At 38.0% G+C, this 21555-nt stretch overlaps 3 protein-coding genes across 4 annotated transcripts in view; 1 reads left to right on the top strand and 2 right to left on the bottom strand.

Moving 5' to 3' along the window:
* The window catches only part of LOC124174349 (carbonic anhydrase 2), a 28556-nt gene extending 18932 nt beyond the window's left edge, over positions 1 to 9624 (bottom strand). For both annotated transcript variants that reach the window (XM_046553402.1, XM_046553410.1), the window contains exon 1: positions 9109 to 9624. In XM_046553402.1, coding sequence (XP_046409358.1) covers positions 9109 to 9148 — 40 coding nt within the window. In that variant the 5' untranslated portion in view covers positions 9149 to 9624. The remainder of the gene's footprint in view (positions 1 to 9108) is intronic.
* A 5323-nt stretch (positions 9625 to 14947) lies between these two features.
* LOC124182410 (ubiquitin-like modifier-activating enzyme 5) lies at positions 14948 to 17070 on the top strand. Its single transcript, XM_046569675.1, has 6 exons — positions 14948 to 15184; positions 15357 to 15492; positions 15698 to 15894; positions 16005 to 16191; positions 16314 to 16650; positions 16805 to 17070. Exons 1-6 carry the CDS (start codon positions 15045 to 15047, stop codon positions 16984 to 16986), a joined length of 1179 nt encoding a protein of 392 aa, XP_046425631.1. The 5' UTR covers positions 14948 to 15044; the 3' UTR covers positions 16987 to 17070.
* Positions 17071 to 17251: 181 nt separating this feature from the next.
* Positions 17252 to 19079, bottom strand: LOC124182416 (actin-related protein 6). The gene is made up of 3 exons (XM_046569689.1): positions 18856 to 19079; positions 17704 to 18675; positions 17252 to 17615 (listed from the first exon to the last, which is right to left on the bottom strand). The coding sequence occupies exons 1-3, from the start codon at positions 18927 to 18929 to the stop codon at positions 17486 to 17488; spliced, it is 1176 nt and encodes a 391-aa protein (XP_046425645.1). The 5' UTR covers positions 18930 to 19079; the 3' UTR covers positions 17252 to 17485.
* Between the last annotated feature and the right edge of the window lie 2476 nt (positions 19080 to 21555).

Below are 21555 nucleotides of genomic sequence, written 5' to 3'. Positions count from 1 at the left end.
AGACAAGCTCTGATGCCTCGCAAGGTGAACGATGAGCAAAAAAAAAAAATATACGTCATGACTGATCTTTACGTTATACGTGCATAAACATAGATTATAGAGAGAACAAATTTTTCATAACAACATAATTCGTGGGGCAGGCAAATATTTATAAGAAAAAGGAATCTAATCGTTGCATATTCTTAAATCATTGAAGTAAATAGATACAATTTAAATTTTTTTTTTTTGTCTAACCGGTCGTTAGAATATCAACTAGCTTCCCGTATACGGATATGAGGCATTTGGCGCTGTATTAATTTGGATAACAATCGGTGGATCTTTCCGCCCACACAGATATACAGCACCGAAGGAATTCAACTTCCTGCATGACTGTTACAAGGTGCTTTTTTTACCTTGAAAGCGTTATTTAATAGCCGACCTTCGTTATATGGCCATTGAATTTTCAAAGGGCCAATAACGAAGAAGCGTGACGGCGCGTGTAAAATTTCAAAAAAAAAATCGCAAGCCGTCGTGAAGTAACGTTGCAATATCCGTAATCGATTGCATTGGGTAAAATATACACAGCTTTATGCATGAATTTTCATCAATTTTTTTCCTCCTGCGTATGTCACATAACACCAGTACACATAAGATGATCGAGGCATCGTCCGTCCGCGCATCGGCTTCGTAACGAACGTTCTTTCCGACAAACCGAAAGTGCACGCGCAACTTTCTACATACGTAGGTATACATATAATAAATTTCTCCTCGATAGCGAGTTTTGCTTTTTTGTAAGATTTTAGCTCTCGCGCACAGCCGGAGTTGAATATTTGTCGTGACGGTAGCGAATCGATAATTAACCGAAACTAGACTCAATCCAGGCGAAATGCTTCGATTGTATTTTCATGAAGGAAGCGAAAAAGTGTTACCAAAGCCAACGCTCAAACGGTATCCAAATTAATCAAGGCAACCGCATACATTTTGACCAGTGTAAATAATTCATAAAAACCATCCGCGCGTCGCGTGCGTATAATTCAATTTCTGTTAATTTATTTTCTGTATACTTACCTACACATTCAATATTCGTGCGGAGGCTTTAAAAAATTGTACGATGCGCATGCGTAAATCGTCTGATCTTCCATGCTTGGCGTCAACTCTCGGCGTCTGACCGGTCGGTCCTGCGTCACGTCATTTCCGACGATTATTACACACCACACCCTGAGAGTCGACGCTTGATTGGAAGGGAAACTAAAGAAAGAAGATGCAATTGCAAAGTAAAAGTCCCAAAACACCTGGACGTTTTATTTGCGGGCTAATTCAATTTCTTTCCTGAAATTTACGTTAAACCCAAAGATCACGATCCATAGCACAACGATGTATCAAACGGAAATCTTATTCTCCTAAATTAAAAGTTCCTATTGAATTATAATTACTTTATGAGATTGAAATAATAATGAAAAAGTCGTCGGATAAACATATCAAACATCAACTGGAACTTTGTGACGTAAATTGATGTTACGATTGATGTAACTAATAATAAAAAACTCTGTTAACGATACTTCATAACTTTAAAAAAATTTATAAAAGTGAAAAATCAACCGAGCGCGATCTTCCACATAACGTGGAACGCCAATCTTTTGACGGAATCTTTCTTTTGACCCAAACAAACGTTTAGGGGCTGCCACGATGGAAAATAGCAAATAATTTTTTTCTGAAACACTCTATTATATATATATATATCCTCCATATTACGTCATCAGTACATTCGGGAACCGCTATCGTAAAAAGACCGATCAAACCTGCAAGTTTCTTTTACCGCTTGTGCTCGTGCATAATTACCGAGCATGTGAAATATTTTTGCTCACGCACGGATTATCCGCAAAACTCTGGTGCAAATCATAAAAATTTCCACTCAAGTTACACAATCACTCTGCTCGTGCAATATTGCAGACTTTGAACGTATACGGATGTGAGTTACACAGTTACATCGCATACGTGGTCTTCCATCTTTCTACGTATTGAAACGAGTACCGCGAAAATAATTTATACCCATTTTCACATTAACCCAGAAAAGAATTCGGCATATAACGAAATTTTTCCACACTACCTCTGTTCGATTTGCGTTATAATACAAGTCGCCTAAAAACAGCGGGTAAATTCAGGGCCGCACTCTCCTCGAAAAGATTAAAAACAGCATTTCGATGATGAGCAAATTTTTTAAAGGGACGACGTTTGTGTTATATCCATACCTGAATCGCAAGCCATGTTCAATGGCAAAATATGAATTGTTACTTCAGTGGAATGCAATGCCGTTGTTACTCGGCCTAAGCGTGTTGTAAAAAGAAAAAAAAAAAAAAAAAAAAGATAGAACTATTTGCCATTTGTATTACCGAAGTTGATCTTTATTCATGCGACAAACGGGGATAATAACATTCGGTTCGTGAAATTCGTTGGGAAAACGAGTATGTCGCTTTACATGTTGCGGAAGATATAGGAGCGCCAGAAATAGAGCCAACGTATAGGGAGTTCATGCGACGACCCGGTAGTTTTATCGACCTTTTGCATCGTGAAAAATTCAGTGGCGAATACTACAGTAATGAGCGGGGTATATCATGGATCAGAGTTGTGCATAGGAACGTATTAATTCCTAGTTTTCGCAAGTGATTTTTCCACGTCGCAAACTTGCGGATCTGCCAATAACTGGTCTAATTACGTCACTGTAATATTGCAGAAAAAAATAAAAAATAAAATTTTAAAAAAATAATTAAAGTCCGTCAGCGCTAATCATTAAAATTCTTCGCGATAACATCTAAATATACCAAAGCTGTAAAAACTCGAGCAGGTAGGAATCATCGCTGGCACTACTCACTGCTGCGCAGTGTTCTCAACAAGCTGGACTCGACAGTTTTCAACGAAGGATTAAGCTTTGTGTATTTCTAATACCAAGGTCTGTTTGCCTGAATTTGTCAGCTATCGCTTCGAGGAAATCTGCTAGGAAATTTGACGACGTTCGAAGTTGTGGTCGTTCGCCTTCTCCGTAAATTGTCCCGTCTGCACGAGACATGCATAATGCATTTTACCTGTATAAAAGGCGTAGATTCGGGTGCCTACGGTGCAGAGAATGAATGAAAAGCGACTTGTGGGTCCGGCCCATTGACTCAGGTAACATCGCTGCATCGGGACGACAGATCACCTCGAGAAAACCAGTCGACGGAGACTTGAATGCGTCCGGATAGCCAATGAAGGATGGAATATGAGGAAAAAGAATATCTACTGCAAAACCAGTCTGGTCATATTCACGATACGTCGCTAATATCTCAATGAAACTGGGCTTGGCGATAATCGTTAAATATATCGTTAATAAATTTCATCGAAAAGTGAATGCGGTTCCTCAAGGTAGATCGCAAAAATTGTACCGAGTATACAAACGGCGATACATCGCGAAGGCAGATTGATCGTGTTTTCACGGGACGGGCTTAAGCTCCATTCGTGGGCTTCTGGTTGGATAGAAGAGGAGAGAGAATGAGAGCCCGTATTCTCTTCAGTGATTCTCAAATTGTCGTTATCTTGTCCGAGCGAGTGTTCGCACTGCGTAGAAGATCGACGCCTCGATAGCCGATTGGGCTGAAGATCTCTTGATCAGCGACCGCTGCAGCGCTGCTATGGGTCGACGGAAACTTGAGAGGAAACCTATCAGCTGACCTCTGACAGTGAGCAGAAACAGCACGCAGAGTGCACGGTGCGCGTATCAACGAACCGTTGCATTGCCCTGAACGAGTAACGTGTCACCGTTGTGGCTGCACGTTAACAGTCCCAACTACTAACGCCAATAATCGGTAACACGCCATGGAAAGTATTGGAAATTGGCGTGAGCACCACTGAAAGAAAGAAACCGGCACCAACGGGCACCTCTCCTAGATACGGTTATGACTGTGCCGTTGTGCGTTATAGACGAATAGAAGCCGTGGATTGCGGTGAAAGCAAAAAGTTTGTTACCCTGTGCGTAGAACGCGGTCTCGTCGTTTACCAGTATTCCGATCTAAGACCATCACTCATTGGACATGCGAGTCGTAGCAAATTGCATGCCCCGTACAAGAGAACGAAATGGGCGAGGCGTCGGGCTCTTTATCGGCGAACGCGTGACGAAGCACGTGACGAGCAGAGAATATATTATTACACTTTTGAGCACGCTCGCTTCTACGTCCTTATACCACGAAGTTGAACACACCAGGAGGTTAAGCACCCGGTCTGGAGAATCGAATTTCCAACTTAGGCCGATCATGGATTCATTGAAATCTCGTCATGGTCTCGAGATTTTTCAATAGGAGGTGCAAGATATTTCTGCATTTGATTGAAACTTCAAAGTATAACACACGTTCAGATGTATTTTACAATGTGGTCTTTCAACCGTCACGAAAATTCCGCGATTCCCGCAGGGTCGTATCAACTTCAAAGATTCAATGTCTTCTGTCAACTCGGATTACAGGACAATCCAAGATTTTCCATGTTGAACGTAGAGTAGTATAAACGTAACCGAAATTCCATTACGTCGTATACCAGTTTTCAACAAACGTCGAACGCGTGTGAGTTCTGCGTTAAAATCGCGATACGACTTGTAGTTAAGCAACGGGATAACCAGCTTTCTAAAACTAGACCCAATGAGGCTTGCAATTGAATGGACTGAAGTTGAGGTGTCGTTGAAAAGACAAAGTGAACAAAAACTAAATTTTTCGACACGGTATTACTATCTTACGGTATCAGAACAGCATTGCCGAATTAGCATTCCATTCAACATGCCTGAATTGGACAGGAAAATGCAATATCGATCGTACCGTCATCCATTACTCAAACTATGCGAGGTGAAAGTTGAATAAAAGACTGGGTTGTATCGGGTCGCGAGTACTGCAGGAATCTCTTACGTATATTCGGCTATCAGGTTCGTCGTCGTTACCTGTATCGAGCAACAGTCAAGTGTGCACGGATCGCAATTTGCCCACTCTGTGTCCGTGTGTGCACACGACATACTTGCGCAGGTTAATTAAACGCCCGAGGAGATGCCCCGCTGACTTCTTATTAGGATTGATAATAGCGCGAGCTCTTCGCCTGCGGGTTGAATTTCGTTCTCGATCTAAGTATATTGATCGATCCGTGGTGTAGATCCAATCGAGCAACCGGTTTGGCTCGGGATCGCGAACTCGGTCTGCCCTGGCGGATATCTACGTCATTCAGGAAAGTCTTATGTTCTAACAAGTGACCGTGCCGACGATCGCTTGTCGATCATCGTGCCACGCATAAACGGTAAAAATGAAGCTGCTACGATGCGAAACCAGCGAGCTACATCAGCCGCGTCAAAGGTCAAGCTGATACATATGTACGAAAGCCATTTGAAATGATAAGTTACCTTCAGCCCGGATACTCGGTTTGTATAACTGTGAATTTTACTCCACCGATATACCTGTAAGATGAGTAAACGCGATAGGTGAAACATAAGCGAATTGCTTTTAGCGGCGATATAAAGGTTCGGGAACACTAGAAACACTCTCCACGCACGCTGGAACGCGGATAACCATTACCGTGGCAAATTAATGACATCGCGCGATGTCTATAACCTGTTGTTAGCATGTTTACCGTGCACATCATTTTCAAAATGTAGCTTTACGTAATAAGTCAGTTTTCGCGAGCGCACGTCGAGCGAGATTCTGTGTGCAGCGGTACGTTGGAGTAATTTCGGTGCGATTTGTTGCTTCGTAATGAGAACGTCGTAACTGCACGCAGGCCGCTTACGTACAGCTACTTATAATGCAGTGTGTATAATGTTGGAGAGCAAAGCTTCAGACAGCATCGTTCCAATTTGTTTATTCTTTGTGACGACTCTGCGCAACAACAGATGGAGCGAAACATGGACTGGCGGCACAGCAGGCAATATTTCTGCATTGATCTGCACGTAATACCCGCATGTTCAGACCATGTACGCTATGACGAACAAAACGATCATCGGAGTGACGACACGCGAGCGTGCTACAACAATTATTTTACGCTTATTGTGGTGTCTAATAAAAGAATTAAGAAGAATGCCGCAGATGGCGCATTTCGACCTGTTGATTAACCGCAGGTCTGTGTGTCCGTATAGCTATCCGCGAATAGAAACGAGGACATTTTTGCAGCCTTTTCATCCTTTCAAATCCATACGCGAAGAATACAAGCCGCGACAGAACATTTGCTGCACTGCGGTGTGCATCACATCCTGCTACGTATTCGGCTTGAAAATAATTAATTTATTACAACGGTACTCTGTGGATTATACATGTATGTACAGAGCATTCCGTGACATCGCGATCGAGATTCTAACGATAAGTCGATGTCACAGATTGGTTTTTACAATTTTCCGTATAAAAGTACACTAGAAAAAATGCAATTGCAATATTTGTTCAGTTTTTCGAACCAGCATATGTGAAGTATAGTTTAAAACTTTGAAGAAAAAAACAAACTTTTTGACAACTGTTAGAAAATTAAGATTCCATAACTTCATAAAGGTAAATAAAAAAGTAAATGGAAAAATAAAAAAATAAATTATTATTACTGGATTGCATTTTTGACACGAGAATGAATGTAAAGAGCTCGTTAAAATACGCGCCGAAAAATGTCTCCGCAGACATACATTATAATGAACTTTTATGTTCATTCTTATATCAAAAATGCAATCCAGTAATAATCATTTTTTTTTCTTATTTGTCTTTCCAAGTTATGAAACCTGCATCTTCCGATAATTTTTCAGAATTTATAAGAATTTAGAAAGTGGAATATGTTTTTTCAACTTTTCAAATCACACTTCAGATACGCTGCCGCACTGGGTCGAAAAATTGTGAACAAAATTGCGGTGACGTTTTTCGTCATCTAGTTTCGTACAAAAAATTATAAAACCCATCTGAGACATCGAATTAGAATCTTGATCGCGGTGTCATGGATTGAAAAAAATTGAACTGTGACCGCGTTCGTTTCTAACAACAATTTGTAACCTCCTTAGAAAGCGAGGCTACAGGTGCATCGGCCGACCCCAAAGAAGAGTATTGATTTTAGGGGTTGCACCCTCTTTAGATATCATGTCAGTGAAGAATTAGGTGGCACAAACCATGTTGGTACGAGAAAGAGAGTTACGTGTATTTCTCCTCTCCCTAATGCATCAAATCGCGTATCACCAACAAGTTGAGAAGCACACTTTTCGCGCACGGGTTGAAAAAATCAATTTTCTTTATCGTATGTTTACGAGATAGTTTCTTTTCCTCTTTTTAACCGCGAATAAAAAAAAAAAAAAAAGGAAAAAGAAACGCTTGTCTGTTTGGAACTGTAAAAATTAATTACGAACGAATATTATAATTGCTCCGAGGAATGGTACAGTGACGTGTCAGGTTGGAAAAAATACCTCACCTAATTTTTACGCCTTGACGTTTATGCCACGGAAAGTTTTCGGCAATTATTATACAACCTGCTTGCAAAGTACCGTGTCTCGTATCTACCTGTGCGTACCGTACCTTCCATGAATTTTCAATTAACTCAACTACCCGCAGTTTCCGTCGGCTAATAATATCGCCAATCTAGCCGCGCCTGTAAATTGCATATCAGATTCCGCGTAAATGCTGACTGTTCTCTGCAGTATACCTACACATGTATGTATATATGATAGTGAAAAAGTTTCTCCGCAGATTTATTTTAACTAACGATTGGAATAGTTTTTTTTTTTTTAATTTTCTTCCTTTTCATCTTTGTTTGGTTTACTCTATTCGGGCGTTAGGATGAAAATTATAATTGCACGTTTTCTTTTGTCAGGTAGTGAAGTCATTTAAGTAAAGTCTGAGTCAACTATTGATAAAAATTAGTTAGTTTTAAGAAAAAATCTTGCGATATATGAGTAACGTACCGTATCTTGTTACGAAATCCGCGTCACTCGACACGTATGTACATACATCAAATATCGCGTGATGCGTTTTTTATTATCCAACGATTCCGCTTCGAGGTGCGTAAAGAATCTCAATTACTGGACCTTGAAGGACTTTTATTGCACGTGTAATAATATGACTCGTATTTTTTTTTTTTTTATTGTAGATTAGGAGAATTTCTCGTGGAACGAGTACATTCGTCAATTTCTTGCAATTACACACCGAATACTCATAAATCAGGCTGTATCATACATTAATTTCACGAACGTTATACAACGAATTCTTTGTCAAAATTGAATGAAAAATGGCGAAAAAAAAATAAAAAAAAAAAATACGCAACTTAATCAGATAGACAGGTTTGGTAGAAGTGAGGACAAATTTCATGCAATAAGAGAAATCGGTCCAACAGGCGGACAATAAAATTCCTTCCTGCATACAGGGTGCCACTCTACATGGTTAGTGACTGATTTCAGAAATACGTAATTTTATGAGAAGTTCCGATTTTGCGTCGGTCTCTCAACATGGCGTGCGACTCGCTTATTTTCGTACGAACCGGTACGTTATACCTGTGCAATATTATCACAAAGTCTCGAGGAAGATAACGAACATAACGAAGCGTTGAAAACGGTAACCGAGATCGGTTCGCTAAATGTGCTAATACTTGTATTTTTTAAGTCACGAGGACGACGCTGACGTCCATTCATTCGAAATTGTTCACAATAATGGATCATACCGAAACGCGTAGCTGCCACGTTACCCGTACTCAAAGTACGTAAGTAATACGAGCGTTACAACTATCCTACACAATAGGCATTATTCGCGCTGTGAGATGAATTTTTAACAAAGGTAAAAATGACAATATGACAAAATGCAGGTAACGTCGAGTATTTCAGTCGTGGAAACACGATGTAAACATTGCCTCGTGCGCAGGAGTACCAAAGATGAAGGGAAGGGGAAAGACGTGGCAGCGCTGAATCGCCGCTCTTTTATCCTCGACCCATGTGTCGGTGATAGATGGTTTGGTAGAATAAAGCCCCGCGAGTCGCGAGTTTCGAAAGCTCGGCGACGAGGTGCAAAAATAATATAAATGAGAGGAGGCGTTGCGTGTACCGAGGTTGGAAATTAATGGGAACAAAAAGGGGAAGTAATAAAGAAAAAAAGAAAGAAAAGCAACATAATCGGTGTAAGGACTGACCGTCTACAGTTGAGTATCCCCACTCGTTCATGCCGGCCATCGTGGGGAGGTTTAAGGGAAATTGAGGTCTGCGAAGTTGAGGTCCGAGTATAGCCTGCTCCCGGACGTCTTGTCCACTTGAACTCCCCTGTTTCTAGATCGAACTCGCGTCCAGCGTCTTCTCGATCTCTAACAAACGCCAAGGAAGCAGCAGCAGCAGCAGCAGCAGCCGTTCACGTTAGTTCTCGTTCAAGGCTCGGGCCGATCGAATGATTCGATAAAAAAGAATCGCGCTAACAGCGAGCGGGATGCCACAACCGACAAATAGATGAGAATTGACGAGGGAATTCAAACGAGTTATATTTAAACGCGAAGAGGAAATTCCTCCGACTTTCTACCTTTCTTTGTTTGTTTATTTAATTTTTATACACGGGACACGTACGAGCGTGTCGCTTTGCGACGATTGTGCGGTTGATTGTAAGGCCGCGGCGAGCGAACAACTTCAACTTCCTACCGCACGCTTCGGGCTGATGTGTAAAACTGTTAAGCCGGCCGGCCTGGAGGGCGACTTATAACCCACGTGGTCACGTGACCGCGAGGAACGACACAACGCGCATGCGCCGGTAAATATTTACACGTGCACCCGACACCCGCAACCCGCCGCGAGTCTCGAGTCTCACAATCGGCAGCGTAGGTTTCATGCTTGTCTTACCTGTCTCTCATCGCTGGCCGTCGGACGATCCCTACGATCAGAGAAATACTCGTCTGCACGCCGTTTTTCTCTTTAAATCGTTCCGAAGGTTCCGGAGTTTTTTCGGTAAAAGTTTTCCGAGGATTTCTTTCTTTTGAGAAATCGTCCCGTGATTTGACATTTTTCACGTTGTAAAAAATAAAAAATTTAAAAAAAAAATAAAAAAACCTACGATTTTTCATGTTACAACCCAACAAAACTTTGGTTTAGTTTAGTTGGGAAGCTGCCGCTGCTCATTGAACATCTCTATGTACAGCAGCCGGTTAACGTCTATGGTGAACTTTGTGGAAGAAAAATTTTTTTAGACCATGCGAATGGTATTTTAATTTAAAAACAAAATTTTCATGCGATAAACGATTTTTTTTTATCGCACTGCTGAGATTGCTTGTGAAAAAAATTATAAATCATTTTGAGTTGAAATTTTCTTTTCCCTCGTAGCGTTTCATGTGGTAAAAATTCCCTGGCAAATATATGTAGACACGTAATTTTCCCGCATGTTTCCACAGGTTTCATGGCTATCGTGTGTCAAAAAAACAACGCAATTAACGCTCGAGATATCGTATAAACCGGATCAATTAGTGCGTCTGATAGAATGTCAAAACGTTACATAGCGTATGTATTGAATTAGATAGTACAACGAACGGGATTTTCCACGTAGAGTTGAGAGAATTGTTGTATTCGTACTTCTCAGGATTGAAGGAGGAAAAATAAATGACAATCACGTCAAAAGTATATTATTAAACATTACCCCGGAACTAAATCTTTCGCAAGGTTAAAAATCGTTTGTAAATATTGTATTCACGTGTTGCAAACAGAATTGAATAAAACGATCGGTGCGTCAGCGTTATTGCACATGTGTACTATAGTTCAACGACAACGTGCGATCGATTGCAATATTAATTATTCGATGAAAAGTTATTATGTCGTCATAAGGAAATGCAGACACCTCTACGCGTTACTAAACACAGTGGTTTTTTTAATTACTCATCAATTTAATCAAACAAAATAGTTTACAAATAAAAAAGGTGACTGCATATCAGATTTGATGAACAGTAACGGGACTGCAGCTGTATAAGTTAAATTTATACTTACGATTAGAATGAATTCTGATATTAATTTTGGTCGTAAAAGTATCTGAGAATCTTTTCAGGGCTTTAAACTGCACGAAACCTCTTACAGCGGTGAAAAATTTCCAAAATACACAACTTACATTGAGTCATTATAACTGTCTTGCTTGCTCAAGGCAGGGACGAGCAATTATTGAAACTGTTTGAAAAAAGAAGATTGCAAATTGTAGTCTGTGGCTTGAAAATAACTGCAACTGAAATTGCATTGCCGCGTGGCTAATTCAGTGTGAATGTCTTGTCTGGCAATAAGTTCTATCGATTATGCCATATTATACTATGCATGACACACTTGCATACTATTTGAACGTTACTTGCATGCATTACCATTCTCAAGCGCGAGCCAAGATATTTCTTCTGATTCCGCCGTACCCACACATTTTATTTTCTCTGCTGATCAGTTACACCCGTTTTGCGTATGGTTCACGAAAAATCGCTTATAAGCAACCTATTGTCCGAATATTTTCACGGCAGTAACTTTCTATCGATTAAAAGAATCGAGCCTTATACGTGTCGCAAAAATCCGCACAGACAGTTTCATTTTCTACTCTGCGGAGTGAATTTCCAGGGTACAGGCTGACTCGGGATTCAACGTATCGCAGCAGAAATAGAATTGTAATTTGTACCTAAGGTGCCATATACAGGTGATGTGCGTTCTGAACGATTTTAGCACATGAAAGCCTGCAAACACAAAATAAGTGTAGGTGCTCGTTACTCATCGACGCGGCTGTTGGTCGATGTAGTTATTCTAAAGTGGGCGTAATTAGCAGTCGTTTGGGTGAAACTCGTTTTAAAACAAAATTCAATACGCAACAACCATCGCGGAATTTATTAATTCCTGTGGGACGACGATCGAGGCGACGGACAGCGAAAACGCTGATCGTGGATCTGGATTTGTTTTCCACGACGCAGTGAGAACAAACAAATCGTACCACATCTAAATCCTAATATGAAAAATTACTATCGCCAAATGAATTGCACGATTCAAGACCCCCAGAGTGTTCCCAATTGACCTCGGTAACGATACCACCAGGACTGGTTTTAAAAGGGTCAGCAGCGCACCTTAAGCACGTGTAACAAACGTTGTTTAACCCATGACATGAAGTTACTTCACTGAGTTTTAATATTTTCTTCAGGGTAAAATATCGTAACGTATCGAAAATTTGGTACAGAGTTCAGGGGAAGAAAATGTCCGCCCGCTCTTTAAAATCGCGTTCTCTGAAATATTTGTTTTAATGTTTCGCCATGTCCTGGTAACGAACCGGTGACGAAACTGTAATGACTGTTCCACGTATGCGATGATCGACAGTTTTAAATTGATTTTTAAAATCAACGTTCTTCTAATATCGGACCAAGATCGCGTAAGAAGGTCGCTAACCAGTCTAATAAATCTTTTTGGTGTTCAACGATGAGACGAAATCTTTAAAGCAAACAATTCTTATTTATTGCTCCTATTATCAACTTTAGGCAACACGGATTGGTACCTAGATTTGTGTAACTATTTTTACCCATCAGTTCTCGCTCTCGTTGCCAGCGAATCATTAAGCGCTACTTTTTTTTCTTATTCTTTTGTTCTTTATCATTTTTTCGGTAGTTAAACATTTGGATAAATTTAGACGCACGATTACATATCTTCTTACAAGTATTTCGCAGTGCGATTTATACTGCAGAAACGTGCCGCTCGTACGTGGAACGAAAAATGTGCCAACCTAAAACACGTATTTATGAATCCAAGCGCGATAAGAATTGTAACATCGACGAGAAATTGTGCGATAACCCTAAACTTGACTGTGCACAATTGGTTACGCTTCAGGGTCTTTCACGTAAAGTTATTGCGCGTGACTTCAGCGTGATGTCTTGATTTAACGATACACTTGCTCGGAACGAAAAAACGAATAATGACTTTAAGATTGTCAGGGTGTTCAGCAATTAACGATAGAGCAAAAATTCAATTCAGGTCAGATTAACTAATAGCCAATTATGAAACGAAGACTCTCCAATGTCGCAGTGAATACTGAATATACTTATATTGCGATATTCACGCCAAAATCACGATCTAGAATATACGAATTTCAGAATCTAGGTTCAATGTAGGAAACGTGTTAATTAAATTAGCAAACTTTCAGCTGTTGTGACAAATTTTTTTGCTCAGACTATATTAACACTAAGCTATACCGGTTCAGCAAATGACGACCGTTTGTCCGTTTGCGATTGATTACCGATAAAGTTTTACCAGCGATTAACTATCCCATCTTAATTGTATGAAAAATCTGACACGTATTATATAGTTGCAATTTACGCGATGGCCAAGTCAATAATATGCGAATCATTTTTTACAAGTAATTCTACATAACATGTTTCACGAATAACATACAATGACTAAGAAATTTTCCACGTTAATTTAATTACAGGCTACCGCAAGTTCGATATAAATTTATGGTACATTATACGGATAGAATTTTGTAACGGAGACTTACGGGAAATGTTTTTTACTGCAAGAAAATGGTTTATTCCTAATTTTATTTGAAATTTTGACGATACGTCAAGCCAAAATTTAATCAGTTTCGGGTAGATGGCTCGACATAGACATAAATTATCTACACCACATACGCATCGCGGAATTTCTGCAAATTCAGTAGGTACACCGTTTTTCGTCAAATACTTTTATTAGCCTCCTCAAGTAGATAAGTGAACTCTGAACGTTGTGGAAGATTGAATGTAATTTTCGATTACGCAATTACCTGAGTACTAAATTACACATGTGTATATACATATATACATTGGCGAATTAGGAGTAATATATTATCGTATATAATTCTTTAATGCCTTTAACCGTACAATAATTAAACCGTATATTATATTTTGGTTTTATTTTTTTAGCCTTAGTAGCTGAAATTTCTGTATCAGCTCGAAAGCAAATAACGACAAATTGACACACATATGTATATACATATATACATATAGATTATAGATGTATATATTGTACAAGCACAACTTATACAATCGGCATACAAATATAAAGTAAGTAAAGCTATATCTCAGTTTGAATAAGTCACACTAAAAATGTCTAATACATTTACAGAAATTCCTCCGGAAATTCCGAAAAACAGAACTGTTGAATAAAAATATCCGTTTACAAAAAGCCTGGAGCGTTAAACGATAAGATTGTTTATTCGATTTAAAGGGATAGTTTATAAATATACGTCACTTATAAATGTACCAAAGATCGATATGTGGAACATATGCTGAGATTACGATAATTAAACAATCAAACAGCGTTAATACACATAATCTGAATTAAACTACTGATAATGATAACGTAAATATTTAACACCCGTCAATTTCTCATCAGTGATGACATTCTTGATATCACGCGGAATTGATACAGATATCTATAATTTCATGCGAAATCGATGACATTTTGCAAGTTACGACAAAGACTATATTATTGCAAATACAAATAATTATGTTTTCGCTGTACGGTTTTCTATGAGTATCCATTCGTAATCGATTCATTTAATTTTAAGTTTCAAATATGTATCGGTAAACTCTTATCGTGTTAATTTATTGTAGTTCTGATTTTGATAAGCACAACGTTTCATTTATCCGTGCGACTGCTTTGTGATATATGCCACCTGTAATATCAACCGGAATATATATTTGCCACAATTTTTTGTAATTCCATACGCAAAGATGACAATTGCACGCTTCTAACGTTATTTTATTAATTTTTCGTTGTCTATTTTTTTAACATTTCATAACCATGAATGAACTCCAGTGATGGTGTGATTTTGTAAGGTATCAGCTTATTTACTGCAAAGTCTGTCATCGGAAACCTTAATCCCTTTTACATGTATGCGAGCTTGGAATGAGTAAAGTCAAGTTTGTATTTCAAATCCATTTCGCGCCAACGTGAAATAATCGGGACACTAGCGCCATCTTCGCAATGTTGATCAACCGGCGTAAAGCGAACGTTGTTCGGACACGTGACGTGTCAAGAAGAGCGTTCTGCTATATAAAGTGACAGCTGGCGGAATATCGCAGCTTGCAACGTGCTTTCACAGAAAAAATAAGTTCGAAAAATGGATACTACAGAAAAATTGAAGTCTAGAATCGCGGAATTGGAGATTGAATTAGCAAACGAGAAAAGTAAAAATGCCGCACCAGTCCGGCAAAAAATTGCCCAAATGTCAAGCGAAGTTGTTGACTCAAATCCCTACAGGTAAAGCTTGATAAGTTTTGTAATGAACAAGAAAATTCTTAGAAACGTGAAGAGTAGTCTGATACACGTTCTACGATGTCAAATAAAAATACCTGCATGAAAACAAAAGCACATTATAGTAGCCACAAGTTATGTTTTATCGAACTTCATTACGATTATTATTTATTCCTAGTCGACTTATGGCGCTAAAGCGTATGGGCATTGTTGACAACTATGAAAAAATCAGAGAACTGACTGTCGCTGTCGTGGGAGTCGGAGGTGTTGGAAGCGTAACAGCAGAAATGCTCACAAGATGCGGTATCGGCAAGGTATCTTTAAATCAAGTTGATTATTATTTGATTTTGAAGCAATGACGAATCGCTCAAGTGTTCTTTGATTACATTCAAAGTTTAACATATGTACAGAGGTATAAATAAAAAAATCTGAAGCTAACGCCCTACTTTACTTGTAACATATTGGGAAGTTTACCCTCGATACGATAATCGCTGAATATATTCTACATTTGTTTTTCAGTTGGTTCTTTTCGACTACGACAAAGTTGAGTTGGCTAATATGAATAGGCTCTTTTTTCAACCACATCAGGCTGGCTTGAGCAAAGTTGATGCAGCTGCAAAAACATTACAAGCTATTAACCCGGATGTTGAAATAGAAACTCATAACTACAATATCACAACTGTTGATAATTTTCAACACTTTATGGATACCATCAGGTACTACGTAAAAAGAAGTTAAATAGAATTACAGTGAAACATGTTTGGAAGTAATATTACAGGAAAAAATGCTAACTTCTGTCGATATTCACACATTAATATTTTTACAGTAAATCAAGCTTGAAAAAAGGACCAGTAGATCTGGTATTGAGCTGCGTTGATAATTTTGAAGCTCGTATGGCCATAAACACAGCTTGCAATGAGCTCAATCAAAAGTGGTTTGAGAGTGGAGTATCAGAAAATGCCGTTTCTGGACATATACAGTTTATTGTACCTGGAGAGTCCGCTTGTTTTGGTGTAGGTAAAAATTCACCTTAGAACTTACACACATGCACGCAAGATATTCCAGTAATTGAGCATTGATCTTTTATGCAACTTGTCATTTGCGTCTACATTGATTTTTTACAACTATTTTACAGTGTGCGCCTCCTCTAGTTGTAGCTGCAAACATAGATGAAAAGACATTGAAACGCGATGGAGTTTGCGCAGCATCTCTGCCTACCACAATGGGAATAGTAGCTGGATTTTTAGTCCAAAACACTTTGAAATATCTTCTGAATTTTGGAGATACGTCTTTTTATTTGGGTTACAACGCAATGCTGGATTTCTTCCCGACAATGACGCTCAGACCGAATCCAAACTGCGATGACAGATACTGCCGACAAAGGCAGCAAGAATATCAAGCTAAGCCAAAAGATATTACAGTCGCAAAGGAGGAAGTCGATGATACGCCTTTACACGAAGATAACGAATGGGGTAATTTTCATACGATTCAATTAATCGGTAGAATCGTCAGCTGGATACAACCGCATCTCTGTTATAATTGAAACGTAACTTTGACAACAAGCGCTGCTTAGGCAATTGAAGAAACTTTAACTGTAACAATTAACCTTACATCTTTTATTTCAAGGTATTTCTCTCATCGATGAGACAGTACCAGATATCGAAGACACATCAGCGACAGTTAGTAGCGGTGTCAGACAAGCCTACACGTTGCCAGCACGACCTGCGGATCCTGAACCCGAGATTGTGTCAACTGAAACGAGTGGTCCTAGTCTCGAAGAGCTAATGGCTCAGATGAAATCAATCTAAATCTGTACTAAACAATGTAAAACCTTTGCTGGGCTGTACTAATCACAAAATCGTAAACATAAATCATTCTATGTCACAAATTAACTAAGAGCAGTTGTTCCCTCACACTTGGCACAGCCTTGCGACTATACCACAGTATAATGATTTGACTATAAAATCGAAAAGTATTTCGGAAGCGGTGTGATTACTGGAGTAAACTCACATTGAAAGTTTTATTTATAGCAAACAATGAACAATGAAGCAGTAATATTTTTTTTTCAACACGTGTGCTCTGTCTCATTTCTCCAAAACCCATTTTTTGAAGTTAAAGGGTTTTACAAACAACAGATCATTCTAGAATCCCAATATTTTATAAAGGTTTTCAACAAATAATGTAGCTTGTACTTGGCTACAAGCAGTTTTTTGTGATATTCCGATAGTAGTTTGAAAAAATACGTGCTTTATTGTAAGTATTTTCAGATTTTTATTTCTTATAAAGTGAACATTAAATATAAATAAATTAAACGTCAAATCGTTCATAACAAAGTGCTTGGCCTTCTTCTTCATATTCTTCACGCGTTACTACCATATTAGAAAATACTGGATCTTTGGAAATCGCTTTTCCACCTTCCCAAGCATAAGTAATAGGGCTGAAATAAGACAGAGAATTTCATCTTTGAAAGCTAAAATGATTCAAGAACTGGAAAATACTCTGCGATAAGATGTGGGCTCACTTACTCATCGGGTAAGGTAATGTTTACTATGAACTCCGACGAGCAAAGGCTTCTGACCTCCTTTAAAATTCGATCTTTGTAGCCAGGGAACTTGGCATTACCGCCAGTCAAAACTATATTCATATACAGATGGGGCCACGTTTCTTCATTGCAAGCTTTCACACTGTTAACTATTGCTTCAGGAATACCCATTTGCTGTATTCCGACATCCGACGGATGAAAGAGAATTTCAGGAATGGCGAATCGTTCATTATTCAAACGCAAGGTCTGCTGTTCTCCAGAAACTTCAGGTTTTCTGAGAAAACCTCTCCGCAGTGTAGTGTAATCTGGTAAAACATAATCTCGAGCTATGGTATTGTTTTCCAAGTTTAGCTTAGCTTCTTCCATATCTTTATAAAAGTCTTGCGATACAAAGCAGGAGTCTTCCTTAGCTTGATTTACAACGTATGTTTCATCCATAACGTGCAATTGGCGATAGGAAATTATTTCTTTCAAGTGATTTGTCAACAATTTTCCACCAACGTCAATTCTCCTTATTGCTTCCTTGATCTTTACGCCGTTAACGTAAGGCACGACATGTGTATAGCTGTATCCACTATCAACTATAAGGCAGCATTTAGTATTTGGATTCTTATGCCTATAGTTGTAGCAAGATAATCCAGTGGCGTTTATTCTAAGTAAACTTTGGCACTCATATTCTTCGAAAAATATTTCAGTCATTGCTTCTTGGATAGACGGAAAGTTGAATAGAGGTTCCGTTACTATCGTAGGCATCTGGCTAAGGTTTGCCGGACAGCATTCTTTTGAAAGGATATAATCCCAAACGGTTTTTTGAATGTCCCAATTAATCAGATACCCTTTTTGAAACGGTAATATGTAAAATAAGCCGGACGCGTCGCGACATTCGTCGATTTGTTTACCGACAAAGGGTCTTCGTCGCTCACTCTTCGCTTTCATAATGCAATTTGGAACCAGTCTACAAATTCAAATTTATCCGTGTACTAATCTTCATTACAATTTGTGATGAACGTATTCTTTGGTAATTACTCTTCACCGTCCCGTCTCTTATCCGATTTACAGATTTTTAGCGGGTTTGCGAAAAACAAGTCGGATTCTAACCAAAAATAATAGAGTAACTAAATAAATGTAAACTTACTTCGGAGTATCGCTAGAAAGGCCTACTTTTGCCATGTATCCTCCATTGTCCAAAACGTATGTTACGCTGCTCATGTTCGTTATTGTATCAGCTATTACAGAATATTAAATACCGGTATCTTTTGGTCATCCCTCCGTTTTGACGTTTTCAATATTTTACCGGCGTGTGAGCTGCGCAACGCGTGCGTCGCTTTATTGAAACGCTGCACCGACGCAACTATTTAAAAGTTCGATAATCGATTTGCCATCCTTGTTATACCCACGAACTTCGACGTTATTGCAAATTTAAAAAATGGAACAAAAACGTACTTGAGACTTCAACGTAATATTACGATGTTTCCATTATGAAGCAAGCAAAATTCTTTACAGATTTAATTACTCTAGGGAGATAAAACATAAGTTAAATTGCGGTGACACTGGAAGAATAATTAAAAGAACAATGATTATAGTAACTACGTATTTTTGTAGCGCTATCAAATTAAATAAACGAGAGTAAAATAATCACATGCTATAAAAAAATCAAAAATAAATTCTCAGAACTCTGTCAATACAAATGTTTACAATAGTTTATTTCACCTCTTTTTCATATCGTTTTATATGTATAACAACACCATGGTTTTTATCTCGAACAATTTTTTTTTTATCTTCATCGACTGGACACAGTTTTAATTCATTTTCCATTATTTACTATCTTACTATACTTTTTTCACCGCTTATTAATAATATATGTAGTTATTTTATCATTATTTCCTCAGCGATGGAAATTTTCTTTTAAATTTACCTTAGCTGATGCTGGGATCGATTCAATTCACCAAATAGTATACTCCATTGTATATTGCAATAGAAATATTACGACGTATTTATTCATGGCAGACTCCGTGCGTTTCCCAAGGTGCAAACATATTTCCATAATTCCACAAACACATTGTTACCATGAATAAATCTTCGTTTAATATGTATCATATTTATTGTCTACGCTAAGACAGCATTTCACAATTGTGGAACCATAGGAATTTCAATATCAGCTGGTGAAATTGTAAAAAGCTAAAAGTTATACATGGGCTTGAAAGGCTTGAACAAGATCGACATTGTTGCACGAATGATAAATGCGTGCAACTACCAACTAATTAATCGTACATTATTTAGCGGGCCGAAAACCACGCCACAAGATCTAAATTCTCTGTTACGGGAATCAGCAAACAAATTCAACTTGTATGATCGAGTACAATATATGGTAAAGTTATTTGAGCAATCATAGACTGTTAGAAAGTCACAAAGTCATCCTAGCCATATTATATCCAATTATCAATCTTAATGAATTCCGCACGAAATACAATCTCTTATTTTATAAATTGAGAAATGCTGCTCTAGAGTACTTTTTTTTTGATATTGTAATAAGTGAGATGATTGAATACATGATCGGCATAAGCAACATTAGTCAACTATTATGCATTGTTAAATTATATACTTGCTTCTGTCAAATAGCCTATTGCTTATCATGATATTTAAAAACTTATGAAAACCTATTAAATTTCGTGTTAGACTGTTGAATAATCGATCATTTTAACCCTGAGAATGATAATTTTGTGAGTATTGGAATAAAAATCAAACATGAACACATTACGCACGGGTAAATAAATTTAGAAAATATAGTATAAAAGTTTGTGAATGTAATCGTTTGCTAAACTTCATATGTAGGAACGTTTTTCCATAATAAATGTTATTTTCCGTCTCCGTGAATGGTCAACATTCAGCAGATCAAAGTATGACACATATCCTCGTTTCCACGTGTATTGATAGCCGAACACATGTTATTACAAATCCAATATGCATCTTAACCATCAAAATAACATTTTATTTATTTTTTCTTCAAAGAACGAAAAGGGCAAACATCTTTACACAGTAGTCATCCAATAATTGTGACACAAGGAAGGAAATTCAACATACGACATTATACTAAAGATTGTGTGCCAACTTAGAGATACGTTATATATATATATATGTACGTAATAGGGTGGTTCTTAATAGGGGTGTATTTGAATTTTTATGCCCCCAGTGGCTTAAACGCTTTCAAATTGTTAAAAATAAATTCCTTGGACATTTGAGCTTTCTGTATCAACTCTAAAATAGTACTACATATTTTATTTAAATAACATGGAAAAAACTTTCTTTCTCAGTATATAGTTTATTGTAAGAGTAATGATGTTCCGAAAAATCTGTAACTACGAGATTTTAATGGGCATTAGTGCTACTGTCTGAAAAAAGAAATAGATACTTCGGTCACAGTACGTACTATCTTGGAGTTGACATAGAGAGCTTAAGTTTCAAGGAATTTTTTTTTTATCAATCTGAAAGTGTTTAAGCCCCTGGAAGCATAAAAATTCAAAAACACCCCTATTAAAGACCATCCTAATATATATATATGTATATATATAATATATACATATACATGACAAAAAAATTATATAAATAACTTGGTTCGTTACTTGGTTTCTCAACACGTGGTATGTACAATACAGATGGTATTTGGAATGAAACCGAATCCAGTCGCACTACGAACCAGCTTTAAATAACCATAGTGATAGCTGACAAACGGGCTATTTTCTCAAACCATCCGTAGTATAGGGTATAGTAATGAATGTAAAAAAAAAAATCGGTAAGTAGACAAAGGGTCGTGTTTTTTGTTCGTTTTTTTATATAT

The sequence above is a fragment of the Neodiprion fabricii genome, chromosome 1, assembly GCF_021155785.1.
Source record: "Neodiprion fabricii isolate iyNeoFabr1 chromosome 1, iyNeoFabr1.1, whole genome shotgun sequence".
Classification (NCBI taxonomy): Eukaryota; Metazoa; Arthropoda; class Insecta; order Hymenoptera; family Diprionidae; genus Neodiprion; species Neodiprion fabricii.
This window is presented reverse-complemented; position numbering and strand designations above follow the sequence as displayed.

Bases quoted from the DNA above. Each gene is read 5' to 3' on its own strand.
- LOC124182416 (XM_046569689.1), bottom strand. From the start codon at position 18,929: ATGAGCAGCGTAACATACGTTTTGGACAATGGAGGATACATGGCAAAA. The intron at 18,676-18,855 runs GTAAGTTTACAT...TTGAATTTGTAG, and splicing joins CTTTCTAGCGATACTCCGAA to ACTGGTTCCAAATTGCATTA. The intron at 17,616-17,703 runs GTAAGTGAGCCC...GTCTTATTTCAG, and splicing joins AACATTACCTTACCCGATGA to CCCTATTACTTATGCTTGGG.
- LOC124182410 (XM_046569675.1), top strand. From the start codon at position 15,045: ATGGATACTACAGAAAAATTGAAGTCTAGAATCGCGGAATTGGAGATT. The intron at 15,185-15,356 runs GTAAAGCTTGAT...ATTTATTCCTAG, and splicing joins GTTGACTCAAATCCCTACAG to TCGACTTATGGCGCTAAAGC. The intron at 16,651-16,804 runs GTAATTTTCATA...TTTTATTTCAAG, and splicing joins ACACGAAGATAACGAATGGG to GTATTTCTCTCATCGATGAG.